This window comes from Coturnix japonica, chromosome 5, assembly GCF_001577835.2.
Source record: "Coturnix japonica isolate 7356 chromosome 5, Coturnix japonica 2.1, whole genome shotgun sequence".
Classification (NCBI taxonomy): domain Eukaryota; kingdom Metazoa; phylum Chordata; class Aves; order Galliformes; family Phasianidae; genus Coturnix; species Coturnix japonica.
In genome coordinates, this window is record NC_029520.1 from 43,884,963 (window position 1) to 43,909,322 (window position 24,360).

Here is a 24,360-nt window from a genome sequence, read left to right on the forward strand (position 1 = left end):
CCCTTTTTGTTCATTCCTCTGCAGCAAAACACATTGCAAAAGTTACTGGGTGTTTACTTCTCTGTTTTGTAACACTCTCACTGACATCACTACTTGCTACAGGTGTTGTACTTCTGGATATCCTTCTCCATGTGATTCACTTGATGCTGCAATTGCTACAGACATTAAAATCATGCACTGCAGTACAGATACCATAGATTTATTTTCCATACTGTGCACATCTTAAGGAGGTACGGATGAAGTTAACATTGATGGTTCTTGGAGAGCATTCGACTTGCATTGAAACTATCTCTAGTGAGTGGAAAATCAGTGCATCAGAACACGCCTCAGGATGAGGAACTTATCACAGTAAAGATGCTTCTAAATGAACTTCTTAATTAAAATTGCTATTAAAAAAGAGCTCTGCTTCTCTAGTACTGTACCTCATGTGGAAAAAAAAATCCCATGCATATGTATGTGCACATTGTTTAGAAAAAATGTGATATTTTGGAAAAGGTTGATAGATTATGCCTAAAAAAGGCTGTGAGAAAACCTAGGGGATCTTTGTTAATTTTAAAGGTGAGAAAGAATCACAGCTGATATTAAACACAGTATTTTTGAAGTCGTTTTCATTTTTTATTATATTTTATTTTTAACTAAACAACTACAAATTTCCTTTCTCTTATATCCTGCAGCTATAAAACACAGTGGTTTCTGTCACGCTGGTTTGGAGATCTCTTCAATTCTACCAATACTGGCAATGGCAATTCAGAAGGGAGCACTTTTCACCCTACTTTAATGTGGAACTGATATCCCAGCCTAATTTTATAGCATATTTTTGTGTTAGCGCTGCTATGGCTCAGTGATTGGTGCAAAGACTCGCATATACAGAACTCAGGCCTGTAACTGGATCCATATGATGGAACTGTCATGCAAAAAAAGCTCCTTAAAGGACTGAGACACAAAGTCACACTTTAAGCGTTCTGGCGTTTTTCAAGAGGAAAAGAGGTGCTGCAGAAATGCAACATGTTATTTTTGTCTTGTCTGCAGAAGAGCTTGAAATAAAAATGGCTTTTGATCACTGAACGCGTCAGCATTTCCAGCGCAGAAACTGAAGGCAACTTTTACACTGCCTAATAGTAATAGGACGAGGGGGAATTGCTTTAAACTAAGACAGGGGAAATTTAGGTTAGATGTAAGAAATTCTTTACTCAGAGGGCAGTGAGGCACAGCTGCCCAGAGAGCTGTGGGTGCCCCATCCCTGGAGGTGCCCAAGGCTGGGCTGGATGCAGCCATGGGCAGCCTGAGCTGGTGGGGGGCAGCCAGCCCATGGTATTGGGTTGGAACTGGGTGGACTCTGAGATCCAGCACTTATCTTCACCTTGTTAGTGTAAGAGAACATCAGTCACAGTACTATGGTGACAGCTCTATCCTATGGCCAGAGGAGCTGCCTCTGAAATGAAGACACCGCAGGGTTGCTCCAGGGAAAGCAAGGGGAGCTTTTAAGCTGTCAGAAGGGGGATGCTGAGGCAGCACCGAACAGCCAGGCTGCCCCAGACCTGCGGCAGAACTCCTGCCATACACACTCTGACTTGCAACTCCCCGCATCCCAAACTTCAGCCTCCGCATCGCTCCGGGGCACCTTTCCAAGGACCTCCCAACGGCGGACGCGTTTCTCCTCCTATCCCCGTTCCCTTCTGGGCGCTGCTCAGCAGGGCACACACCCCGAGGGGCCCGGGCTGCGGGCGGCTGCCGATGAGAAGCGGCCGCAAGACGCCGCTCTCCGCTCGGCTTTCTCCTTCACCGGGCTCTTTCCCGCGAGATCCCGCGGGCCGGCCGCCCTCTGACGGCGGAGGGGAGATCCCGGGCGGCTCCGGCTCGGTCCGCTCAGCAGCGGGGAGCGCCCCGCCCCGCCCCGCCCCGCCCCGAGGCCGCCCCCTCTCGCAGCCCCGGCGCGGCCACCGCCCCATCAGCGGCGGAGTGAATGGGTCGCCATGGCAACTGAGTGAGGCAGGCAGCAGGCAGCAGGCCGCCTCCGCTCCTCAGTGCGCGGACGAGGCGGCCGCCGGGACGGGCGAAGGGAGGTCGGTAACGCGGCGGCAGGATGGAGGACGGCTTCTCCAGCTACAGCAGCCTTTACGACACCTCCTCGCTGCTCCAGTTCTGCAACGGTGAGGGCGAGGCGGCCGCGGGGAGCGGCGAGGTGCCGGCGTCCCGGCGGGGCGGGGGCGGAGGCCGGCGGCGGGGAGAGGGGCCTGCAGGCAGGGCCTGTCCGCACGGCCACGGCCGCGATGCGGGGAGAGAGGGAGGGAGGGAGGAAACTTCGCCTTCAGCCTTCCCGTTACGCGGCTCCGGAGCCGCGGGGAACTTCTGCACCTGGCCCGTAGGAATTCGTGTACGTGTGTGTGTGTGTGTGCGTGTATCCGGCTTGGAGCAGTGCTGAGCCGCCGGCACGAGTCGTCACCCATCGCCGTGCGGCACTGCGGAGTGCGGCCATCCAAAGGATGGGGCTCCGTGTGTGTGTGTGTGTGTGACCGTGCTGTGTCACAGCCCGGAGCCACGAGTGTGGCACGGAGCGTCCTGCCAGCCTGGCCAGGTGGCCCTGGGATCAGTGAGCTGGGGCTGGCAGCCTCCTGAGCTGCTCTGCTGTCACCTGCTTCTCCTTCGTTTTATTTTTAATAGGCTTTTAAGGTTTATTTCACTTGGAGGCTACCTGGTGTGATGTGTGTGGTGGCCTGGAAGGCGAGCTGTTTGGCCCACGGTGACAGCTTGTGGGAAAGACAGGAGGAAGCAAGGAATTTGTCGGTATTATCAGAGGAAATATTTGTGATGCTGGCCTGCATAGCAGTGGGGATTGTGTAGCTGGCTGGTGCTTGCTGTTATTGGGTGAAAATATAGTGCTGCTGAGAGTTGTTCCTGGAAAACTTCAGAATGAAAATCAAATATTTGGAGACTGGTTCCTGCTTTTCAGCAGCAAAATAAGGAGCTTTCCTAATCTCAGATTTCACTGAAAACTGACGTGTGAATCTCTAGTTCCTCCAGGTCTTAGCAGCTCTCTGGCTGTCTGCTATCTGCGGAGCTGGAGCCAGGTTAGTATTAAATCGCTTTTATGACAACAACTGCATCAAGCAGCTTGCCTGCCTCTTCTCCTATCTTCATATTTTCCACATCCCACAGGATTCTTCTTGCGGTGTGCTGCACAACAGGGGTAGGGTTACAGAAGGCAGTGATACATGTGGACCTTGATGCTGTGGGAGTAGTTTCTCAGAATGTGAAGAATTGAGCTATGCATTGTGTGGGGCTGCTGTGTTCTCTGAGCTCTTCCAGAGGGAAAACCATGAGTGTGTACGGGGGTTGTGTGCTAATAACAGATGCCTGTTTTGCCTAAACTTAGTAAATATTTTATTGCGAGTAATTTTTAGCAAGAAAATATGCATCACATTGATTCATTTCAAACTTCATACCCTAATCCATTTGTAAGCAAGCTGGCTTCCTACCAAAATCCTCGGGCTCTGCTTTTGCTGTGTTCATGGCAGTAGCGTACATGTGGGAACAGTGGGAGGAACAGCACTTTCTGAGCAGCTTGAATATGCGGAGTATCTGATTTCTGAGAACTCACACTTCTTTTGATTTCTTAACTCTGAGCACGTAGTACGTGCGGTGAAAATACACCGTATATATTTATGTTGCATATAGGTTTGAAAATCTTAGTTAATCCTTAAGTTTTATCATCGAGAATGAGTTACTGTAGGGATTATTTGCCTGTCTGCCATGTAATTGTCGATGTAGAGGCTCAGGAAACTGTTGTTAACTTGAATTATTCTGTGTTTATAAAAGAAAGTGGTTTGATTCAAAGCCTTTCCTTTAATGAGTTAACATTCAGTGAGACTTCATTATACGACATGAAGCAGAAAAGGAAAATGGGGTCTTTGAATAGTGCCTTGAGATGATCAGATATTTCATACAGACACATGACCCATAAGGGAAAAAAATGCAGATGGGGAATAACCAGTGAAGGTTTTAGGGTTGAAAGAGGAGAAGAAAACTGCTTTGGAAGGAAGCGGAAAGCTCTTTCAAGTATAAAGAGTACTGTGAGAGATGATGTGGGGCTGGAGTAGGGCAGGAATAAAGAAGAATCAAACAGAGAGAGCAGGTAATAGGCATTTGAAGAAAAATATGATTTTGGTGTAGGGCAAAGCAAATTAAAACAACGTGGATGGTAAGCACTTGATTTGTCCATCTTTGTAGGTTGAAAGGTTTTCCCTTCTGAAGAGAGGAAAAAAGGATCGATTCTAGTTTTACAGGTTGTAGTGGAAATGCTAAGTCACAGCCTGAAGCAGTGATTGAGCACCTGGTGGGAAGGCAGGGCCAACCCAGGGGAGCTCAGGTGCATGCAGTGTACCTGAGTGACACTCATTTAAGCGTTGGCAGTGGAAGTGAGAGCATCTGTTGCCAGAGATCCCTTCCTACCTTCCTTCCAAAGGTAAGCAGCTATTTTCCTTCATTTCTGCATCTATGGCTGCTGCATTTGGACTCGTTCTCATTTGCTGTAGCCAAGGACTTTGCCACCCTGATATCATCATCCTATTATAGCATTACACAAGTACAGACATAATGGGAATTCCTGATTGTCTGGACACGAAGAAACAAGAGACTATGTGAAAAGATCGAGGTACAAAGCCAGCGCTCCTGTGAGAATAATACAGACAACCTGTGGGCAGCACAGGTGGCCCAGGCAGTGGGAACATCTCCACTTGGCACGAGGATGGCTGCATCTTCTCCAGTGTCCGAGTTCTCTCCCTGCTAGAGACAGGTGGTGGCTGCTGAGGGTATGCAGAAGCCTCCCTGCAAAGGGAGGGAGGAGTGCAGTGCCAGGAGGTTGTGATGGGGTAAGAGAAACAGGATCTTGGTTGTTAGAGGGCCTGGTCAGATAGAGAAGGGGTAATGGGAGAGCAAATTGGCAAGTTTACCCCAAGCCTTCCTTTTTGTCTAGAAACAGCTCTGGGTTCAGGAGTAGGATTTTCTTTTTTAATATGATACAGACCTGGTCCACGTGATTGTGTAGTAATGTGTTTTTGTAGCTTACAAAGTGTACAGATATTGTATATGAAGAAAGACAGGGGAGAAGAAAGAGGCAAAGAAAACATGTTCATTTGGAGCTGCATGTCTAAAATCTAGGACAAATATTTAGCACAGCTAGTTCAAAGACACCTACTTCCTTCAGTGCTTTTGCAGAGCAGTGGGATAGAGTTGGCATTTGAGAACCACTATGTTAATAGATTCAGATGTCAGTCAGGGATGGCATCAAAGCAAGAAATATGAACTTGCAGCATGTTTTTTAATCAAGTTATTTCATTCTTTTCCCCTTAGTTGTAGACCCAAAGGAAACAGTATATGCCTACCTTACCAATGTTTATCATAATAACTAGAAATCTCCCTCTGTGTTTTCAGAGGGCAAGCTCTTCAGGGCAAAATATTTTGCTGGATGGTATGTTTGTTCTGTTTATTTTAGTGTCTTTGGTTTAAAAAAAATAACTTTTTAGTGCCCATTAGTGCCTATGATTCTATAGCGTCTGGATGGGGAGCTAGGAGATAAGATTTAGGGGTTTTCTGTAGGTATGGCAAAGGGAGGATGGTTGGACAAAGATGATTTTATAGGTCCTTTCCAACCTTGTGATTCTATGATTCTGTCTAAGGATGGCTCTCAACTCGTATCTCACTTTCTAGGTAATGAACTCTTGGTTTGTTTTGCATCACATAGATGGTAACAAGTAAATCACCCAAGGTTTATTTGAATGAACTGGGCCAGGTTGCGGGTACCCTTTCTGATGTAATTTTTCTGTAGTTTTTAGATAGAAAGCTGTTATGTTTGTTCACAGTCAACCAATATTTTACTAAAGTATTCCTTAGACAGAAGAGTGGAGTACTGGTAAGGCAGTCTAGTGTCACGCTTTTTAGTAGCTGTGTAAGAACTGATAAAGAAAACTACACTGGGGATGAAATCCTGCAGAACAAGGCACATACTGGAATTAATGTACAGTGCTTATCTTGCCTCCCAATCACTCTTGCAGCTCAGAAATTCACCTGTAGTGATTGTGTTGGGCACACAGGTGGGGTTTTGGCAGTGGTTTGTGGGTCCTCTGATCACAATTCCCTCTCCAGTCATAGCTGTGAGTATGGTTTAAGAGATGTGACCTGCATTACACTGGTAGCTGTGGGCATTTATTTGGGGGGTGGGATATAAAAGGTAAAATTTGTGCTGTGTTCTGCAAGATGCCTGTGTGAACTTAGAGAAGGAAGGAGAACTTATCCTTGGTTCATTTACAACCCATAGTATTCCCCCACTTGGTTAGTGGGGAAATGGTAGCAGTCAAACAGTCATTTCTGCAAACACAGCTGCCTTGCTCAGCAGAAATGTCAAGTTTAGAGTATTTGGGAAAAGCAGTAAGGAAATGTAGAACAAATTCTTTCTAAATGGAATTGATTTATCTGCAAAGGATTCTATACTGTTAATTATTTCCTTTAAAATGCTTACCATCAAAATTAATAGTGCAATCATTAGTAGAGAAATGTAGATTTCATGAGAATTTTGAAGTGATTTTAACTGTATCAACATCTATTTTATTGATGTTTTTGTTAGGTAATAGTTTTGACAACTGTCAGTTACTTTCCCCTCCTGTTCCCCTAAAGTTATGATGAGTAGCTCATGTGACTCTGTTCATGTACTTGGTGTTTGTTGGTTGATTTCCAGGTTATCTGAAACTTATCTGTTGCTCCACCCGAATAAATTGAATATATATATGTTTGCTCTCAAACTCATTTGTCTGCAAGTATAGGGATGCCCTCATGGTGAGGAAATGAACTCCACAAACAGGAAACCTCTATGGATAGTATTATTCAGGCAGTTTTCTTTGACATTTGACTCCTGCACTTCCTCTCCCTGACTTTCCATCATACATCCAGTTACTCTCTTCCTACAGCTGGACCTAAATTGCACAGCAGTGTGTGGATTAGGGCATCAACAATGCTGATCAGACTCTTGTAGTTTTCAGGTCACTAGTTCAAAGCCATCAAGGCTAGAAGGGGTTGGAATTTGTTTCACTGTCACCACTTTTAGGAATAATGCAAAGATAAAATGGATTTAATTTGTCTCCTTGGGCAAATTAATGTACTTCACGTACAGAAGGATGTTGTTAGCATGTTCAAAGTGGTGCTGCAAACATGTTAATCACTTTACTCATGTTTATTTTTGTTTCTCAGTAGCAAATAACAACATGTTAAGGGAGGAGGGCATACGAGGCTTTCTTGTGTGTCATCTCTAGACTTGTTCTTTATAGGACTGTGGCATGTTTTGGACTCATGGAGATAACCTGCATATGAAGCTCCTGTCAGTTTGGTAGCACAGTAGAAGACTTTATTAGCAGGAACTGCTTGGAGAACACTTTTTCCTATTGTTGCAGTTTCTTCTGGCTTTAACAGGCCCTCATATGTATCACAGGATTGGACCATATATTAATGTTCGCTTCTTATTTCATATAACTATATAGCACTTAAGATGAGTTTCTATCAAGTTGCTTCTATTCTGAAACTGGGGAGAAGGGTGGCATACAGCAACACGTGTTGCGTGTCTAGTAATTGTATGCAAAGTGAACAATTCACTGTATAATAAAAATAACTTGCTGTAATGGATACTTTCACAATATATATTGTTAGACTACTGAAACTCAAACTCTTATTATTAAGACGCTATATAAAAGTAAAATGAATTTGTTGCTCTATAATTAGCTAAGTATTTCCAAATAATGCATTACTAAAAGCTCCTTTTAGTCATGAATGGCGTTAATTGTAGTTACTAAAATTGGCAGGAGGGAGGAAGGGTGGCTTTTAAATTTATTTTTTAGAATAAGGTTTTTCAAAACAAATGAAAATACGGACCAGTCATGGCAAAGTCTGACTGTGTTAGTGTAACCTCAATAGAGAATCTGTGTCAGTGTTAGCAGGATGGGGAGAAACTGCAAGTATCAAGTATTTTTTCATGAATAAAACAACATAGAGAATTGTAAATGAAAGCATTGGGCTCTCAGCAGAAAAACACGCTTTATCTGATCTTCAAGCTTTTTAAAAAATTTAATAGTACTTTACAGAACTGAAGTGCGTGTTTTAAGTTCTAATTAAGAATACCAGAACTCCAATTCTTTTATTGAAGCTTAAGCCACGTGCGAACAATTCAAATAAGGATTAAAATTGTATTAAAGTACATTATTGAAGAATGAATATGTGAGGAGGAGGAGGAGAACGAGTACTCCAGTCGGAGCCATACATTTTAATAGGCTTTATTCTGACTTCTGTTTTTTCTTTCCTTGGAAATTCAAGCTGAAAATTTTAAAGTTTGATGCTGAAGCTCTTTGGTCGAAAGAAGTTTTGCAAAGCTGTAACGAAGAACCCGTCATTTGATAATGAAAATGATGAGGGAGATGAGAGAGAATAAGTAGGAGTATTGCATGGAACGGTATAATGGCTGTATTTTTGTGGGGTGTTTTGCTGTTTGCAGATGACACTAATTGGGCAGCCATAAGGTATTGCACCAGCTTAGAGGGTGTATGGAGGGGGCTGCGTGTGATGTTGCTCTTCCATGAAACAAAATGAATGTTCATTCATTATATAATTAAAATGTGGATGTAGCTCCCTGAGGTTTTTTTTTTAGGGAGATGGGGTTGGATAATGATATGTTAACATGATTTCTCTAAATTAATTCTTTGGAAAGTAATTAAGTAAGATTGTCCACACTCCATTACTTCCAAAGACTAAAATCTGACATGGTCCGTCATTTTCTTGTCTTGCTTCGAAATGACTGCTTGTTGAATACATGTAATGTGCCCATTTGAAAACTAGTAAGTGAGGTTTCAAACGCTGCTTTTAGATGTTGTGGAATATGAAATTACGTTTTTGGATCTTAATCCGGAATAAATACCTATAGTAATAGAACAGTTTGCATTTCTTAGTAGCATAGATGCTGTGTTTGATTGTGAACATGGAGGAAAATTTCCTACAAGAGGAAAAAAATAGTTCTTTTCTGCATTTGTATATGAAACATCATTTGTAATCTACTTGTAATTACCTGAGAGTTAGGAGCCCTTCCAGTGCATCAGCCTAAATGAAGCCGTAACGTTTGTAGTTTGTAAGGTGCAGAATAGGTGTCTCACATTCCCTGGAGGTCTGGGAAAGTTTTTGTACCCTGAAGGCAGCAGCGTTAGGAGCAGCTTCCCCCTCCTGGAGGGAAAATCATCCTGAAACCTGGGAAAGATGCTGACAGATTTCCAGCTTCATATTTATGTAGTCTAGAACCAAATACCATTCTGTTGGTCTTTTCCCTGTCCAGCATTTCATAAACCTGTGACTCTCGGTAGGAAGAATTCTTCCAGCTCTCAAGTGACAGTGCTGCTTAAGATAGTTTGTGGGGTCTGGCAGGTGGGTTTTCCTTCTGACCTTGAAGTGTGTTTTGTGCAATACATTGCACAGTGTGGTCCTAAAGATCAGCTTGTGCTCAGTCTGTTGGCCAGGGGTGGCTTCTTGGTCATGAGTGAGCTCTGCTGCTAGATGGGTGGTCTGGCCAGCTTGGCTGGGTCACAGGGGGCAATGGGGTCTTTATCTAAACTGTTAAAAACCTTACAGGCATTAGCATGTCCTGAGACTATTGGAGTTAGTGACTGCATTTACATGTTAAAGACTATCTGTCGTCTTGCTGTACAACTTTGAAATATAGGCCAAAATAATAGGTCAGTGGCATCCAGGACTTTGCTCAGCTAATGTGAAAAATGAGGCCATCTTTTTTAGGTTCCTAACGTTGAACAGAGAAAATTGAATTGTATTTTAAAATGGAATGTGAGGAGTCTGTGTCTGTGGATTATGTGAGGGCTGGGTATTAAGCATATTTAAAATAGCTCAGAGCATAACGAGGTGAACAATGGCTGATGTGTTTTGAGGTGGGAAGTGAAATGCTGCTGCTGTACAGCACATAGGAGTTTGGCTGTGGAATTCAATAGGATGGTGGTTTCCAGCTCTGAAAATGCAAATGACCAAACTCTAGAGGAGTCAGAGAGCATGAGGATTCATAGAAATGCTGTCCCTCGCAGGAGGAAAATGAAATTACACCATTTTAATGTAGACAGCTCTCTGTAATGCCACGTGAGAGACAAATTTGTTTTTTTCTTTTTTTCCCTTTTTTGCTAGACAGATTGTCATCCCTCTGGCGGCTGCTTTTCAGTTTGTAAGCTCGTAATTTCCTCCGGGTCTGGATATTTTAATGAACTAATTAGGGATCCTCTGGGATAAAAGGTTTTATACATACAACTTTTAACTTAAGCACTTACGTGTTTTGTCTGGCTTGAGGCCTTTCTGTACTAAGAATTGAGAAGAGATCTCTTCTAAAAACTTGCTCTTTTTTTGTGCTGTGGCAGATGGGAAGGTGGGGTCAGTTACCAGTGGCATGCAGATAAATCTTTGTGTGAATGGTGGGCTGCAGGACCTGCAGCTGAAGGGCAGAAAACTTTTAAAGAGAGCTGTTGTAAGATGCCCTAGCTCTGGCATGCTATATTTGAGCTTTCTGTCTAAATCAGCATGTGTTGCAATAAGAAACAATCTGTAAAGCAAGCCACCTGATGGTGAGGACTTGGTTATCTGTCCCTCTCTGCTCTGTGCTGTTCAGTGCCAGGACCAGAGGAGCACAAACTGGACCTCAGGATGTCCTGGCTGACCATCAGGCAGCACTTCTGTGCTGCAGGTGTCGGAGCACTGGCACAGGCTGCCCAGAGGCTGTGGAGTCTCCTTCTTGGAGATATTCAAGAGCCACCAAGGCACGATCCTGGGCACCCTGCTGGCTGCTATTCGCTACTGAAAATTAAGGGCTCTTGACTCCTTTGAGGAAATATTAATGGATAGGACAGAACTAAAATCAAGGCTTTAAGTTTACAGCTGTTCTGCTTCATTGGGTGATCTAAGAATGGTCATTTTGAATGCTATGGGTGTACTTGCAGCAGGCTGCCTGGCTATTTTATTATTTAACAGCCCAATGTTTCCACTCCTGCTTTAAATAAACATGACCCAAATGTTAGTGTTGGTTTGAGGGGATGTTTTTTTTCCTATTTGATTATTTACTGTATGCTGTGTTTTGCTTAGATATATATTTTTAGTGCATTATCTGAAAGAACAGGTGTGTTGTCAGCACAAGTTTGGAGGAAGAAAAAGTAGTCTTTCAGAACTAATCTTTTAGCTCAGCTATAAATCTGTTATCTGAAATGTATTTCAGTGGTCTTCTGTGACCCAGGTGGATTGGTTTTGCATTCTACAAGCAGTAAACTGGGACATGGGGTTAAACATTCAGAGATGGAGTTGAAAAATATTTGCTGTTGTGTTAAGAAAACTTCAAAACAGCGAACAGAACAGAATGATTTATTCCCGTGTTGTCTCATCTGAGTTATTTGGGAGATGCCATTCTGGAGCTGTGATTTCTAGGTAGGATGTTGTTGCAAGCACCGTAACCTCTTACACAAAGACATACTCCTGAGTTATAGGCTTGCTTCTAAAATTTGTTTAAATGGGGAGATTAAATACCGGAGCAACCTACCTTTTTTTCTTTCTCTTTTCTTTCCTTCTTTGAATTAAGCTGCTACACGTGGTGAGGTTTATCTGGTTGCTGATGCATATGTATGTAATAAGAAAAAAATTCTAACTACTATATTTGAAGGTAAATTCAGATATATTCTTCAACTTTTTCAATTAAATAGTGCGACATAACATACACTGAAGGGAGACTGGATGAGGGACATGAAAGATGCCAGGCTTAGCTCCTCAGGTGTTATCAGATAAGAGGGTGTACAGGGGTTGCTCAGGGGTGAAGGTTAACAGGCCAGAACCAGGGAAGTTGGGCCATGGTGGGACAATACTCAGGAGGCTGAGGTTCCTATTTACTGGCAGCAACACCTCAGGCAGATAAGCTAACGTGAGCTGTGATCAAGTGGAAGGTCTTGCTTCCTCTCCTGCTCTGTGTGGTTTTACCCAGTGAACACTTGACAGACTAATTTGTCAGAGTTAATTTAACATGCTAACCCAACATCAAAATCTGCGCTGTGTTTGTGTGAGGTACTTTGTTTTTGCTTTTGCTGGGTTAGTTTTCTGCCAGGTTGGAGAATTAAATCAGCTTCAGGAGCAGCAGGAGATAAATTACGGGAATAATGGGTGCTGCAGACTAAATGGGGCTCCTTGATGGGCTCATCTCATACAGAACTGGACTCGTGTTTTGTCCTTGCAGCTGCTCATCGCACCATGTGTTGAATGGCACCAATAAATTAATTCCAGTTACAAAAAGAGATGGGTATCACTTCTACTGTGGCAGATAGAAGTGATACCCTGCCCCCTCCTTCCCTCTTTTAAATCTTGTGCCAGGCTGGTGGTGGAAGGTGAAGCTGTAAAACCACATGCAAGGCAAGAGAGGGGAGAGGCAGGCAGCCACTGCAAGGCTGTAATAAGGACAAAGCATGATTTATAATTTAATTAAAAGTTTGCGTAGGTGGAAAAGTACGTGTGGATTGCAAATACAATTGTTTGGTTACCCACTCAAAGCACAGCAGACTAAGACAATTCTTTTTTTCTTCTTTTTTTTACTGTTGAGATTCCTATATTTCAATATGGAATACTTAGCTTCTATGTTTGCTTTCGTGTGTGTGTAGCTCTGGCCCCTAGAAGCCATAGATGTCAATATTTTATAATTCTTCTTATGTTATTTGCAGTATATGATATCTTAAAAAGTCAAATAAGCCCAGGCACATAGGTGCACTCAGTATTTTTATACACAAATTTTTGTTCTTAATTTCATACCGTGTTTTTATTCTTGTATTTTCCAACTTTATAAATACGTATTCCTTAAAATTTCCTTTTGCACTTTTGCCATGAAAACAAAGAAACAGAATGAATGATCTCGTCTTTATATCACCTTTCTTGAGAGCGTGCTGTTTTGATGGGCACACTGATCAGATTATTCCATAGCTTTGAAGGAGAAAGGGTATCATCAAGACAGCACAAACCGATCAGTAACAAACAGTCCGTGTGCTGCTGCTGCTCTGCTCTCAGAATCAAGCCTGGGTGATTGTGACTGAAGCATTTCACTTGATGACAGCAGGCTCAGCCAAAGGGGAAGAGGGAGATCTGCCAGATTTGTGCTTTGAGTCTTTCAAACTGAAATACTCTTGCTGGATCTACTGGTCATCTTTATTGGTCCTGCGTAGGAAGGGCTGGATTAAGTACCTTGAACTGTTGTGTCTCCTGTTTGTTTACTCTTCTTAGATTCCAAAAGGTTGAAGTAAACCTAAAGCCGCTCCAATGATTCTTGCAGAGCTCTGTAGTATTTTCACAAAGCCTAGAAACCATGTGTATGCTGCTGGGTCATTAACCTTGGTGGCTGTGACTTGGAAGGTTATGAGAGATTTGTGAGCACATTGTTCCAGAAGGGCTTAACTTCAGGGTTTTTTTTGTTTTTGTAGTTCTTATTTAAAAAAATGTTTAGCCTCAGGGAGGCCTCTAAATCTAAGCCTTTTCCTGCCTCCTGAATTTGGCAGTTGCTTCTCTTGGTTTAAGTCTCAGGGCATGTGCAACGTGAGCTTTGAAGTAGCTGCTGCCTGATTGAAGCCTCTCTGGAGGCAGGGAGTTGGGTGAGGCAATTTGTGCATCTGACTGTTATTTCTTTCCAGCATGTAGATATTTAACACAGCACACAAGAATAAGTGAAACTGCCTATTTTTAAGAAAAAAAAACACAGCATTTGAGAATTGCAAAGACTGTATCTTTTCTGGTTTGATTTTAGGAAGTGGATGGAATGTGACATTCAAGGACTAGGTATTTTGTCACAGCCCAGTTCTCTTGCACGATGCCCTGTGGGCCACTGACAAATAGTAGGGAAGGCGAGGGAAGATGCGTGGGAAAGCAACTCAAGCTTTTGGATGTCTGTCAGTGTTGGCCTACATGTTATCTGCCAATCTCCTACTCAGCGCAGTGAGTGTATCCCAAACAGCAAATGTGGAAAAGAAAAACACATCTCACTTTTCCTAATGGGGCTCCTCAGATGTTATCTCAGCACTGCATGTGTATGTTTCCTATGAAATAAAATACATGTAGGTAACTTTGACTATTCTTAACTTCCTTTAAAATAGTTGTCTTGAGGAATCATAGGATGGTTTGGGTTGGAAGGGACGTTTAAGATCATTTAGTTCCAGCCCCTGCTATGGGCAGGGATGCATCCCTCAAGGCCAGGTGGCTCAAAGCCCCATCCAGCCTGGAGGAGTGGATTAAGAGCAGAACAGATATATTGGGGTGAAAAAAGAGTATTTCAAACATCATATATTGGAAATTAGGGAGGGTGTGACAAAGCAGATCTGGTGTGGCCAGGTGTGCTTTGTGGTGCTGGGACTGCTCATACCCTCTGTGATGCATTTGAGCTGCCTGGATCTGGGCTGACTGGGGGGTCTGCATCAGAGCTGTTTAACAGCCCTTAACAGCCCTGAGGTGAGCAGTGGAAACAGTTTTTATAAGCCAATGAAACATAAAATGCCTTTGTTTTCCTCACCTCTGTGCATTAAGAAAGATTTATCATTAATGTAAAAGTAATTGTAGTATTCTTAGTAAAAACTTCATTTATCTTATGCAGCAGTGTAAACATTATTTGCAGTTTATTGTAGTACCTCTTCTTTTGCTACATATCTATTCAGTTTTGCTCAGTACAGAATCATTTGTAATACTAAAATGTTATACCTGTATAATAAACTACAAGCATTCTATGCTGGAAATAGGGATTCTGTGCCTTCCCTGACAAATCAGAGGCTTGTATGGTGGAATTGTTCCTCTTTTGTCCAGTTACTGCTGGGAGGAATTGGTTTGTTGCTTGCATGAGTCACTGTTACCTGTCCTTTAGTGCCTTGTGGTTTTGAGATGTGTGCCATGCAGAAATGTTTGTTTATTGCTCATCTGGAGGTAACAGAACTTGCATCTTCTCTGAAATAAAGAACACAAATGACTTCAGCAGGCAGCTCCAAATGTCTCTTTATCCTCAGTAGCATGTTGCAATTTGCATCAGTAGAATTCCCACTTCTGTGGCTGCAGGAGCAGAAACAGGAGGCAGTGAAGTGAGCACAGGCCTTTGAGACTCCTCCTGGGGTAGGTGGAGTGGGGTGCAGTGATGTTGAAGGGCTTCCTTGGGCCTTTTGTAAGCAGAAAGCTCTGGGAACAAATGAGTGTTGATACGATGACTACCTTTTTGAGATAGGTTCCCCCCCCCCCCAGACATTTTTGACAGACTTCCACCTGATAATTACCTAGTGAAAAGGTGTGGGCTGACAATGCATTGGATATGAATGATATACGGGGCTTCACAGCTTGAGTTTTTCTTTAAAGCAACATTGTTGCACTGAAGCTACAACTCCCTGAACTGTTGTGTGGGGCTGGGAGGAACTCTATCTATTTGAAATGATCCAGGACTAGTTGGAGGAACTGCGGGCACCTTCATTTCTCTTTCAGGTAGAACTCCCTTGTTCAGGTAAATTCTTTATACAGCGCATTATGTATATAATCTTAGAACTGTGTGCATTAGCTTCCAGTTCAATCCAGTGCCTTATTCACATTCAAATTAAATTTCTAGAATAATCATCTTTTTATTGGTCTGTATTCTCTGAACATTATCATTCCTGCCCTTTTTATCTTATTGAGGGCACAGAAAAGAACAGCTGAAGGAGGAGTTGTTTTTATAGTTTCTGTTGAGGGCAAGGAGGAAAGATGAAGGTGCGTCTTGACTACAGTGTATCTTAATCTTAAATGGGTCTATTGTGGGTGCTGTACCTGCTGTGAGCCTAACCTCATAATTTCCACCTGAACGCTGGTTCTCAGCTCTTTCATAAACAACCAGGGACGCACTTGTTGCTCTGCAGCTGCTCTGAGCTCACTGCCTGCAGGATCTGCTGCAGGAGGCACTTGCCCATAGTGTTGGTCGATAACTCCTAAGCACACTTCATGGAGGTAATTATGTCCCTGCATGTGCTGACTTGAGACATGGGGTGAGCTCTTCCATAAGGAAAGTCAGTAGCAGAAGCAGCTGCCTGCCTTGCAGGGACTTGTCTGGTGGCTTCTCCATCAGCAGTCAGGAGCTGGCTGTGAGTGCCTGGCAGTGCTTTGGTTGTTGGTGCTGAGTACCACCTGTATCTCTGATCTCACGTACAGGATATGTTCCTGTAGGTCTGCTTAACGTGGTCCCTTGCTGAGATTATATGGAAACATATAATCTCAGTCTTTGTCTTTGGCCTTTGGTCTTGCTATGCTGTAGGCAGTTATCTGCCTCTCATAAACCTGTCAATTTCCAAGTTCAACATGCTGCTCACCTTACTGCCTCAGATCCAGTTCTCTATTGCATTGAGGCAGCTTACTGTATCTGGGTGTCATCTCGGGTGAATCTGATTGATGAAAAAAACTCCACATATTTGGAGACAGCTGCAATCAACACTGATATAAAAAACAAAAAGGTTCCTATTTGAATCATAAATAAAGGCTGTAATGTTATGCAGTGTCCTGGCATGTTTTGGATTTGCCTTCTGAGGTCATAGACCTCAGGAAAAAGAAGAGGGAAGGGAAAGATCAAAGAGGGAGAAGAGGAAAGAATTATGCGTATTTCCAGGTTCATGGGAGAACCATCAAAATATTAAATGGGCTTAATTCAAGTGGCCATGCTTGCCCTAGCTTGTGTCTGTGCAACTGAGTACAGAGGTCCAACTGTAGAGCTGTGAAAGCAAAAGAACTTTGGTCCTAAGGATGTTAGACTTATAGGCCTGCCTTTGCTAGTAGGTTCTATCTTACTGTGAAACTTGGAGCTCAGAGGCCTTGGTAACCGCTAAGTGATGAGCTTTATAGGCCACACTTTTTGTACTTTTTCTTGGCACTGGTGTTTAAGTTCAGTGACATCAGAAGATGGCATTTGGACAAGAATTTGCTCAGCACACCCTCAGCCCATCTAATCTCTTAAGTGGAGTTCTTAGGGCAGGGGCTCTGACTGCCACCAGGAGGAAATCAGTCCCTGAGAGCCCTCAAGGCAGAGGACGGCCATGTGCCAGGCATGGGGCCTGCTCTCAGCAAAGGGTTCATGTTAGGTTCTCATGCTAACAAATCCAGCTTTGAAGAAAACAAGAATACAAATAGTCTTTGGTATCTATCAGAAGTAAATGGAAGGAAGACTTGACACCAGGTGAAAAAGGAGAGAATAGGAAAAATTCCAGTCTGCTGTGGGCTTCCTGGCACCTTGGCCCAATCCAAGCAAGAGCACCACAAGTTCATGCAAGTACTTCTTACAAACTTTAGTCTAACTGGCCATAGTGGATGAAACTCCATGTTACTGTGAAAGGCAATACTGAAAAAGATGGGATTTTAAATAAGCCTGAAAATAACTTCCTAAAACTGGAAGACCTTTTCCTTTAATATTTAAATTGTTATTTTTCTTAGTGACAGCCTATAATGAAACCTAATGTTATACTGCATTAATTTCGGAAACTAAAATATTCAAGAAGCTCAGAGTTCTGAAGAGAAGTCAGACAGTGCTTGAAGTGAGGCCATTAGCTGAGAACAAGTAAGCAGAGTTTGCAAAAATGATAACTCTGCCTTTGAATTCAATTCAGTTACCCCTTTCTGCAGGTGCAGGAAGAATGTTTTATTCTTTTCATGTTCTATTGCTTGGTCTGAGTCCATGGAAAACAATTTGGAAGGATGGCAAGTCTTCATGAAAAGTAAAAGCAGAACATTTGACAGAGGGTTGTATTTTATGAATTAAAGCTATTGATTAGTGGCTGATATCTTCCAAATCTTCATTCTCAAAGAGTTCAGTTATGAAACGTGATAAAACACAAACCATTTCAGATTGGTAGCAGAGGATTTCTAACTATTGATGTTGTCTCAGTTTTGATAGATCTGGTGGCTTGGCTGCTGGGGGAGGGATCAGCATAATGGGGAAGGCTCCCTTTGGAAAAGCCAATAGATGTTTTATTTGCTAATTTCTGAACTTCAAGTGTGTTTTTTTTAAATGAAACTTTAGCATATATTCTTATAGTTTAGTCTTATAGAGTAAGTATGAGTGTCTGCTGCACTTCTAATATGGAAGTTAGCAAAATGAAGGAACATATGCTAATATAAGTACTTGCTTAGATGCTTATATACTGCCACTTCCAATGTATTGCATGCAAATCTCGCATCTAGTTTGGGTTTTTTTTGCCCAGCAGTGCTAAATACAGTCTCACTAGTGTACGCTGGGTGATGAATTTGAGTTCATCCTTTGCTAGATTTTGTAAGGTGACTTGAAAGTTTAGCAGGAAGCAGTGACATGTATGAATATATGACTGAGGCATCGTAGGTGCTCTCACACATTGCACAGTGTGCTTTTGTTCTCCTTAGGTTGTGGTAGAGGTGCAACAACCATCACCAAGGATGTAAAACAATAGAGCACAGCTATGCTCTGCCTGCCTCTACCTGAGATGCCTCTACCATTATTGTACCCTTTCCTTTCTTTGAGCTCTTGTTATGCTGTGGCTTCAGCTTTGTAACTCTAGGCCGATCATTTGAGATCATTTTCCTCAAACTACTAACCTTGTTTTAATATTAAACTATGGAAGGCCATATATTATTTATTTTCTTCACAGTGGTTTTCTTTATTGTACAGACTGGTCCAGCACAGCATGGAGCAATGACAATTTGTTCAAGCTTTTCCTATTGATGTGCGTGCTTAACAGAGTCAGTACAGTGAGTCTGAACTGTAAAACGTTTCACAGATAAACCTGTCTGAGGAAAAGCCCCTCTAATTTATTGTCAGGCCAAAAAATTCTTCTGTTTTTTCACTTGAGTGGTATTAACTGGTTGAGTTCCAAATAGCATCTCATCTACCATCTGCTGGGGAGAAACCAGTGAGCTGCTGGTTACAGCTTGTCACCTAGAGGCAGGTCAAGGGCATTTGATTTGATTGCTAATTTAGCTGTAGCAATTGCTGACTTTTTAGCCACAAGGAACTTATTGAGAATTTTCTGTTAAGATAATTTTTTTTCTCTCATTTTGTTAATGAATGCAGTGCACCCAGCTCTGAGGTGGTTCTCAATAATGTCTGCTGTTGTGGATTATCCTTCTTTCCTGTTAAGCTTCTAATTTTAGGAGGTTGAATTCCTTTTCTTTAGCTTTCCTAGTGGTAAGGCTGTAAAAGGACAAGCTCATTCCTCAGAGAATGTTTGGAAATACAGTGAGATGCTTTTACAGGTACTGGACTGCAATAGCTGTGTCAGAGAAAACACCATTCACAAAAATAACCGTCTGTAGTCCATATGAAGAGTACGCATTTGGATTGCAGTTTTGACTGTGTGGTTTAGTTCTGTTCTGCCATAATGATGATTTAAGCTGTTTTTACTTGGATCACTTTTCTCATGGATTCCCAGTGCAATTCAGGGCACAGTATTAGGCAGGTGTGTGGGGCAGTGTTGTCTTCCTCCCTCCTACACACACACAACTTCTGAGGACACGGAGCAACTAATCTGGTCTGTTCAGATTACTTGCTGTGAGATGTACCTGATTGTACCCAACTAGGGCATGTCCTTATGATGCTAATCGCTCATTAGTACATTCATTGGAATAGAGATAGAACTGAAAAGTTGTCCTACCCGTTTAGGGTATATGCAGTGGTACATATATGAATGTTTATAGATGGAATGGCATTGTGACTATAGCTATCGGGTTTGAAGATTAGATACAATTTCGTGTTCCTTTGAATCAGTTTCTCCATCAAAAAACTGTGTTGTTTTCTGTCTTACCTCTTATATGTTTAAAATGCAATTGGAGAATCTGATGTAAAGTCCATTCCTGTAGCATTCTGCTGGCAGCAGTTCTGCTCCCCAAGATCACACATCAACACAATTTTCCAACTTTAAGTGTAGTTTGTCTGTTTTTTCCTCAACCACATCAAATAATGAGATTAAATAGGATAACATTATTTCAGGCTTTAAATCCACTTGCTTTTCACAACGGAAAGCTCTAATCTGGTCAAATCAGGGTCTAGCAGAGCAGTCTGGTATGTGCCAGACTTTGGAATAAGCTGTTGCACATATGTGTTGTCATTGTCCTTCGGAGACAAGGCTGGAGAGCTGCTGCTGTGTTTCAGGTATGGTATAATGTTTTGCTTTAGAAAATTGGATGTAGGGAAGATGGTCTGTGTGATACTGTCAACAGTGATCCTTGAAACAAAGGAGCTTGGTATTGTGTCGTCAAAGGAAACTGAACTGCTGTTTTATTTTGCATTGTTCTCCTGCACATAGAGAGCCTTTTGGTCTGCAAATAACTGCTGACATTATTCCATAGAAGCAGCCATCAGAATGTTTGGGACTTCCCAGTTCCTGAACCTAAGCCTGGCAACTCTGTCACTGCATTCCACTGTTTAAGTGCCGCAGTGATTTGCTCATTTTCATTTTGCAAGTTGTTTTCTTTTTAATCCTTGGTTTTTGGTGGTTGTTTTTCTTCCTAATTCTCTTTCTAGTGCTCTGGTGTTGTCAGTTCAGCCAGAGCGTATTGATCAGATATGTTGTTCGGCTGATGCTGGTGCCCCAGACTCAAAGATGTGTTCAATGAACCAAAAAGGGAGGGCAGGGTTTTTAAAGAAGCAGAAGATCCGATCTTACAGGAATCTTTTTCTGCACTGTTAGTTTCAAGCTAAACAGGGTGCGTTCAGAGGGGTGAAGTGGAGAGATATCATTGAAAGTCAGTGTTAGCTTGACTCAAGGAGCCTGCAGAAAATAGTTCCAGTAACTTGGCTGGCACATGAAATCTCTGTGATGGTGTGGGCAGGAGAAGGGGAGGTTACCAAGTGTGTAGCCAAGTGACATGAGCAGCATCTGACACTTCTGTGGATTTGGTGAAGTCTGAAAACAGGAAATTTGTCACAAATTGCAACATCTTCGGAGTTTCTTACTGCTATACTGGGTCCAAATCAGTTTGCAGTTCTCTCTGTCTGCATTGAGCAGCAGGGTGTGCACTGGCATCTCAGGCAGCCGAGCAGCTCCTACCTTCACACACATGCTTGGCTGCGTGTCAGAGGAGGGCTCTTCATCCCCGTGCATATTTCATAAGGCTGTAGTGGTGCTGAAGTTATTAGTGATGTCTGAGCAATGTAAATGGCTGGAGCAATTAATTTAGAGGTAAAGACATTGATGTACTTGCTGGTATTTTGGAGAGCCTAGCTACCAGCTGAGCTCGTTTCAGACTTTCTGGCATGGTCTACATTTTTGTGCTAGAAGGGCAACTCTATGGGAGATGCTGCCTTTTCTCTACCGTCCTTTGCCACAGTTTCCATTGTTTGGGTTATGCTTTAACTTTTGCTGAAGGCCTCTGCTGGAAATTGCTGTCCCTAGAAGACTTGGATTTTCTTTTCTAACATTCTGCAATGAGTCTAAATTTAAGGACAACTTTGGTCAGAAGTATGAGATGCTTCTTTTAGTGAGCACTTCATCAGTGTTGGACAACTGCACCTATACTGTGCTAGGTTCTTTGGAAACATAGAAGAACAAAACAGATCCTGAGAAGTATATGATGTACTTCCAAAACAACTTGATCCTGTTAATTGGTGCTCTGAAGAGACAGCATAAATTGAATAACTCAGATTTGTTTGCCAGTCAGACTCAGTATCTAATGTTTCCATTACTTTATCAGCTGCTAGAGTCTGGGCTGGACAAGGTAGTCTTGGAATTAGTGTCTGTGTGAGGCAAAGGTGAAATATATTTGTTTAATGAAGTAGTTCTTATGGGGAAAACTGCCAAGTCTGTTTTAATTTTAGCTTTTTAATATTTCTGTTTAACAACGTGTGGAAAATAAGTGAATACATACACAGCTTACTCATCTCGAAAATCAGTGGACATTTGGCAATGAAAAAAATAGATTCAGATAGCTTCCTTTTATTTATTGCTTTTCTGATGTTATTGGTGATGTTATTGTCATTGCTGGTTTTATTTTTCCTCTCCACCCTCCCCCCCCCAAAAAAAACCCCACCTCCAAAATAGCAAAATGCTATTAATTCTTTGAGGTCCTTTATTTCCTACATATCTAATTTACAATTCAGATTTAGGTTTTCCATCAGAAAATACCCTGCATTTTAGTATGCTTGCCTCTAACTAGCAGTGTAAGTATGCCATTCTGCTTTGCCTTATATACAGTTAAGAAATCTTTAAATCATTCCTACTTGTAAACAGTGTGCACATCCTTTTGTTGGCTGTACTTCAGATGTTTCCTCACATTTGGCGAAGTACAAGTAATAAATTGCTGAAAAACTGGAAGATACTCTGGAAGCAGATTATTCATCTGACTCAGTATTGTCTTTTATTTTGCCACAAGAAATCTTTCCAATCTATGAGATCATGGATTAGCTGGTTGGAAAATTTAAAGAGCAGCACAGAGAACATTGCCTTTTCTTCTGCTGTATTCACTTTGAAACCTGCAGAATCTCAGCAAGGCATAAATGACGAATGATTGTTCTTTCCATATATTAATATGAATTTGTATTATGGATTATAACCAAGCATCTGAACTGATACTTTCTTCTTTTATTTAATTCTGGACATTACGTATGACATTAATCTCATGGGCTGGTGATCCAGGCTTGCTTTACAATCCACAGAAATACAAGAACACTTGTAAAATGTGAATTCACTTCAGATTTCTGATTCAAGGGATATAAATTGTAAACTATAAATTTAACTTTAAAGGCATGTTTCTTCTTTCTATGCCTATTTTTCTACCATTTCTTCCTATTTTCCTCCTTTTAAAAGAAGCAGTGATCAATTCTAGCATGTTTTCATAGAACTGTTAAGGTTGGAAAAGACCTGTAAGATTATTTATTATATATATATATTATATATATATATATATATTTAGGCCAACCCTTGACCCTTTATCACTATACCCACTTAAATCAGTGCTGCCCACTTGGGTGATGTGATGTTTGTGCATGGCTGAAAATGGTGATGATGAACATTGGCTGTATTGTAATGCGTCAACAAAAATGTTTCTGGTGTGTGGCCTCCTTCATGCACCTTTCAAGATAGTGAACAGCTGTGGATTTTATGAGGGATTAGGGAATGACATTAAATGTACTGACACTGTTAAAAAGTAGCTACATTTACTGAACTTATGGTCACAAAAAGTAACATATTGACACAGTAGCGTTCTTTGCTATGAAGATGTGCTTATATACTGCAGAGGCTAATCACAAAGTAGGACTACAATACAGCTTTTATGAGCAGAGAAGAGTAACATCTGTTATGACCTCTGTGGTAGTTATGTGGTTAGGTAATTTTAATTAGTATTTCTCTTGTTTTGGTACCGCAACACATTGCTTATCTGCTTGCATTTCAGTTGTAACTATTGCTCACCGTTCCCAGATCTGGAGATCTCAACTGTGGGAACATTCCAGCCTCTCCTTGCAGAATTTGGAACTCATGCTTGTGAATACTGTGGTGCTTTGCTTTCTCCACAAATGTAGCTCAATTATATCCCATGCATCCTCTATAGCTTACTGGTATATGTATGCAGAGAGGAAGCAAGGTCAAATGTGGCCAGGCTCTTGCACATCTTGTCTTCAACTGTAATCTTTCTGGAAGTTGCTAGAGGTTCTGTTCTTTCCTGCATATTTGGAAGGGATCTGGATCCTGTAAGGTAGCAGACACAAAAAAGGCAAGTTGAGGCTGCAGCAGGAATGAGAGCTCCATTTCTGAGGAGTGGGAGGACGGGTGATGAGGAGGCACAGGTAGGCTGTGTCCAGAGGAAGGGATTGGTTATTGCTTTTTGTTAGTGAGGATGCACGGAGAAGAGTCACAGTGACAGCTGGGAAGAGGGGAATGAAGAGAGAGATGTATGTTGTAATAATTATCAGTGGGAGTGATTTTATTTTTTTGTAAATAAAAATGCTGCTGATTTACTGCTTGAAGATTTATGTTTACTCAAAACTATTGTTTCTTTACACTTTGAAATGAATCTGATACTTTAATGAGAACGTTTCTTCTGTAACACCAGGGCAGACCATTTTATCACTAGCAGATTTCTCCTCAAGTTTTCTTCTCATCTTGAAAACTTGCTATTTTTCTCTGAGTTCAGAAGAAAATATACCACGCCATATTGAATTCAGCAGAATGGCTGAAGTTCGAATTTGGCTTGTATTTGTTAAATGAAGTTTTAGATTCAGTTGCCTATTGTCCGGTATGCTAATCCATGTTATTTCCAGCTGAGTTAAAGTGTAAAGTCATTAGAGCAGCATGGGCCTTTTGTTTGTACAAGGAAAGGTTAAGT

General features: G+C 41.9%; 1 protein-coding gene across 8 annotated transcripts in view; it reads left to right on the top strand.

The window, feature by feature from the left end:
* Window positions 1–24,360, top strand: part of EML1 (EMAP like 1) — a 112,599-nt gene that overhangs the window by 36,717 nt on the left and 51,522 nt on the right. For 2 of the 8 annotated variants that reach the window (XM_015865507.1, XM_015865508.1), the window contains exon 1: window positions 1,921–2,150. The exons of 1 other annotated variant lie outside the window; for it this stretch is intronic. In XM_015865507.1, coding sequence (XP_015720993.1) covers window positions 2,084–2,150 — 67 coding nt within the window. In that variant the 5' untranslated portion in view covers window positions 1,921–2,083. Of the gene's footprint in view, window positions 1–1,920; window positions 2,151–24,360 lie in introns of those variants that run through there. 5 more of the 8 variants (XM_015865511.1, XM_015865512.1, XM_015865516.2 and 2 more) reach the window with 3 other exon arrangements.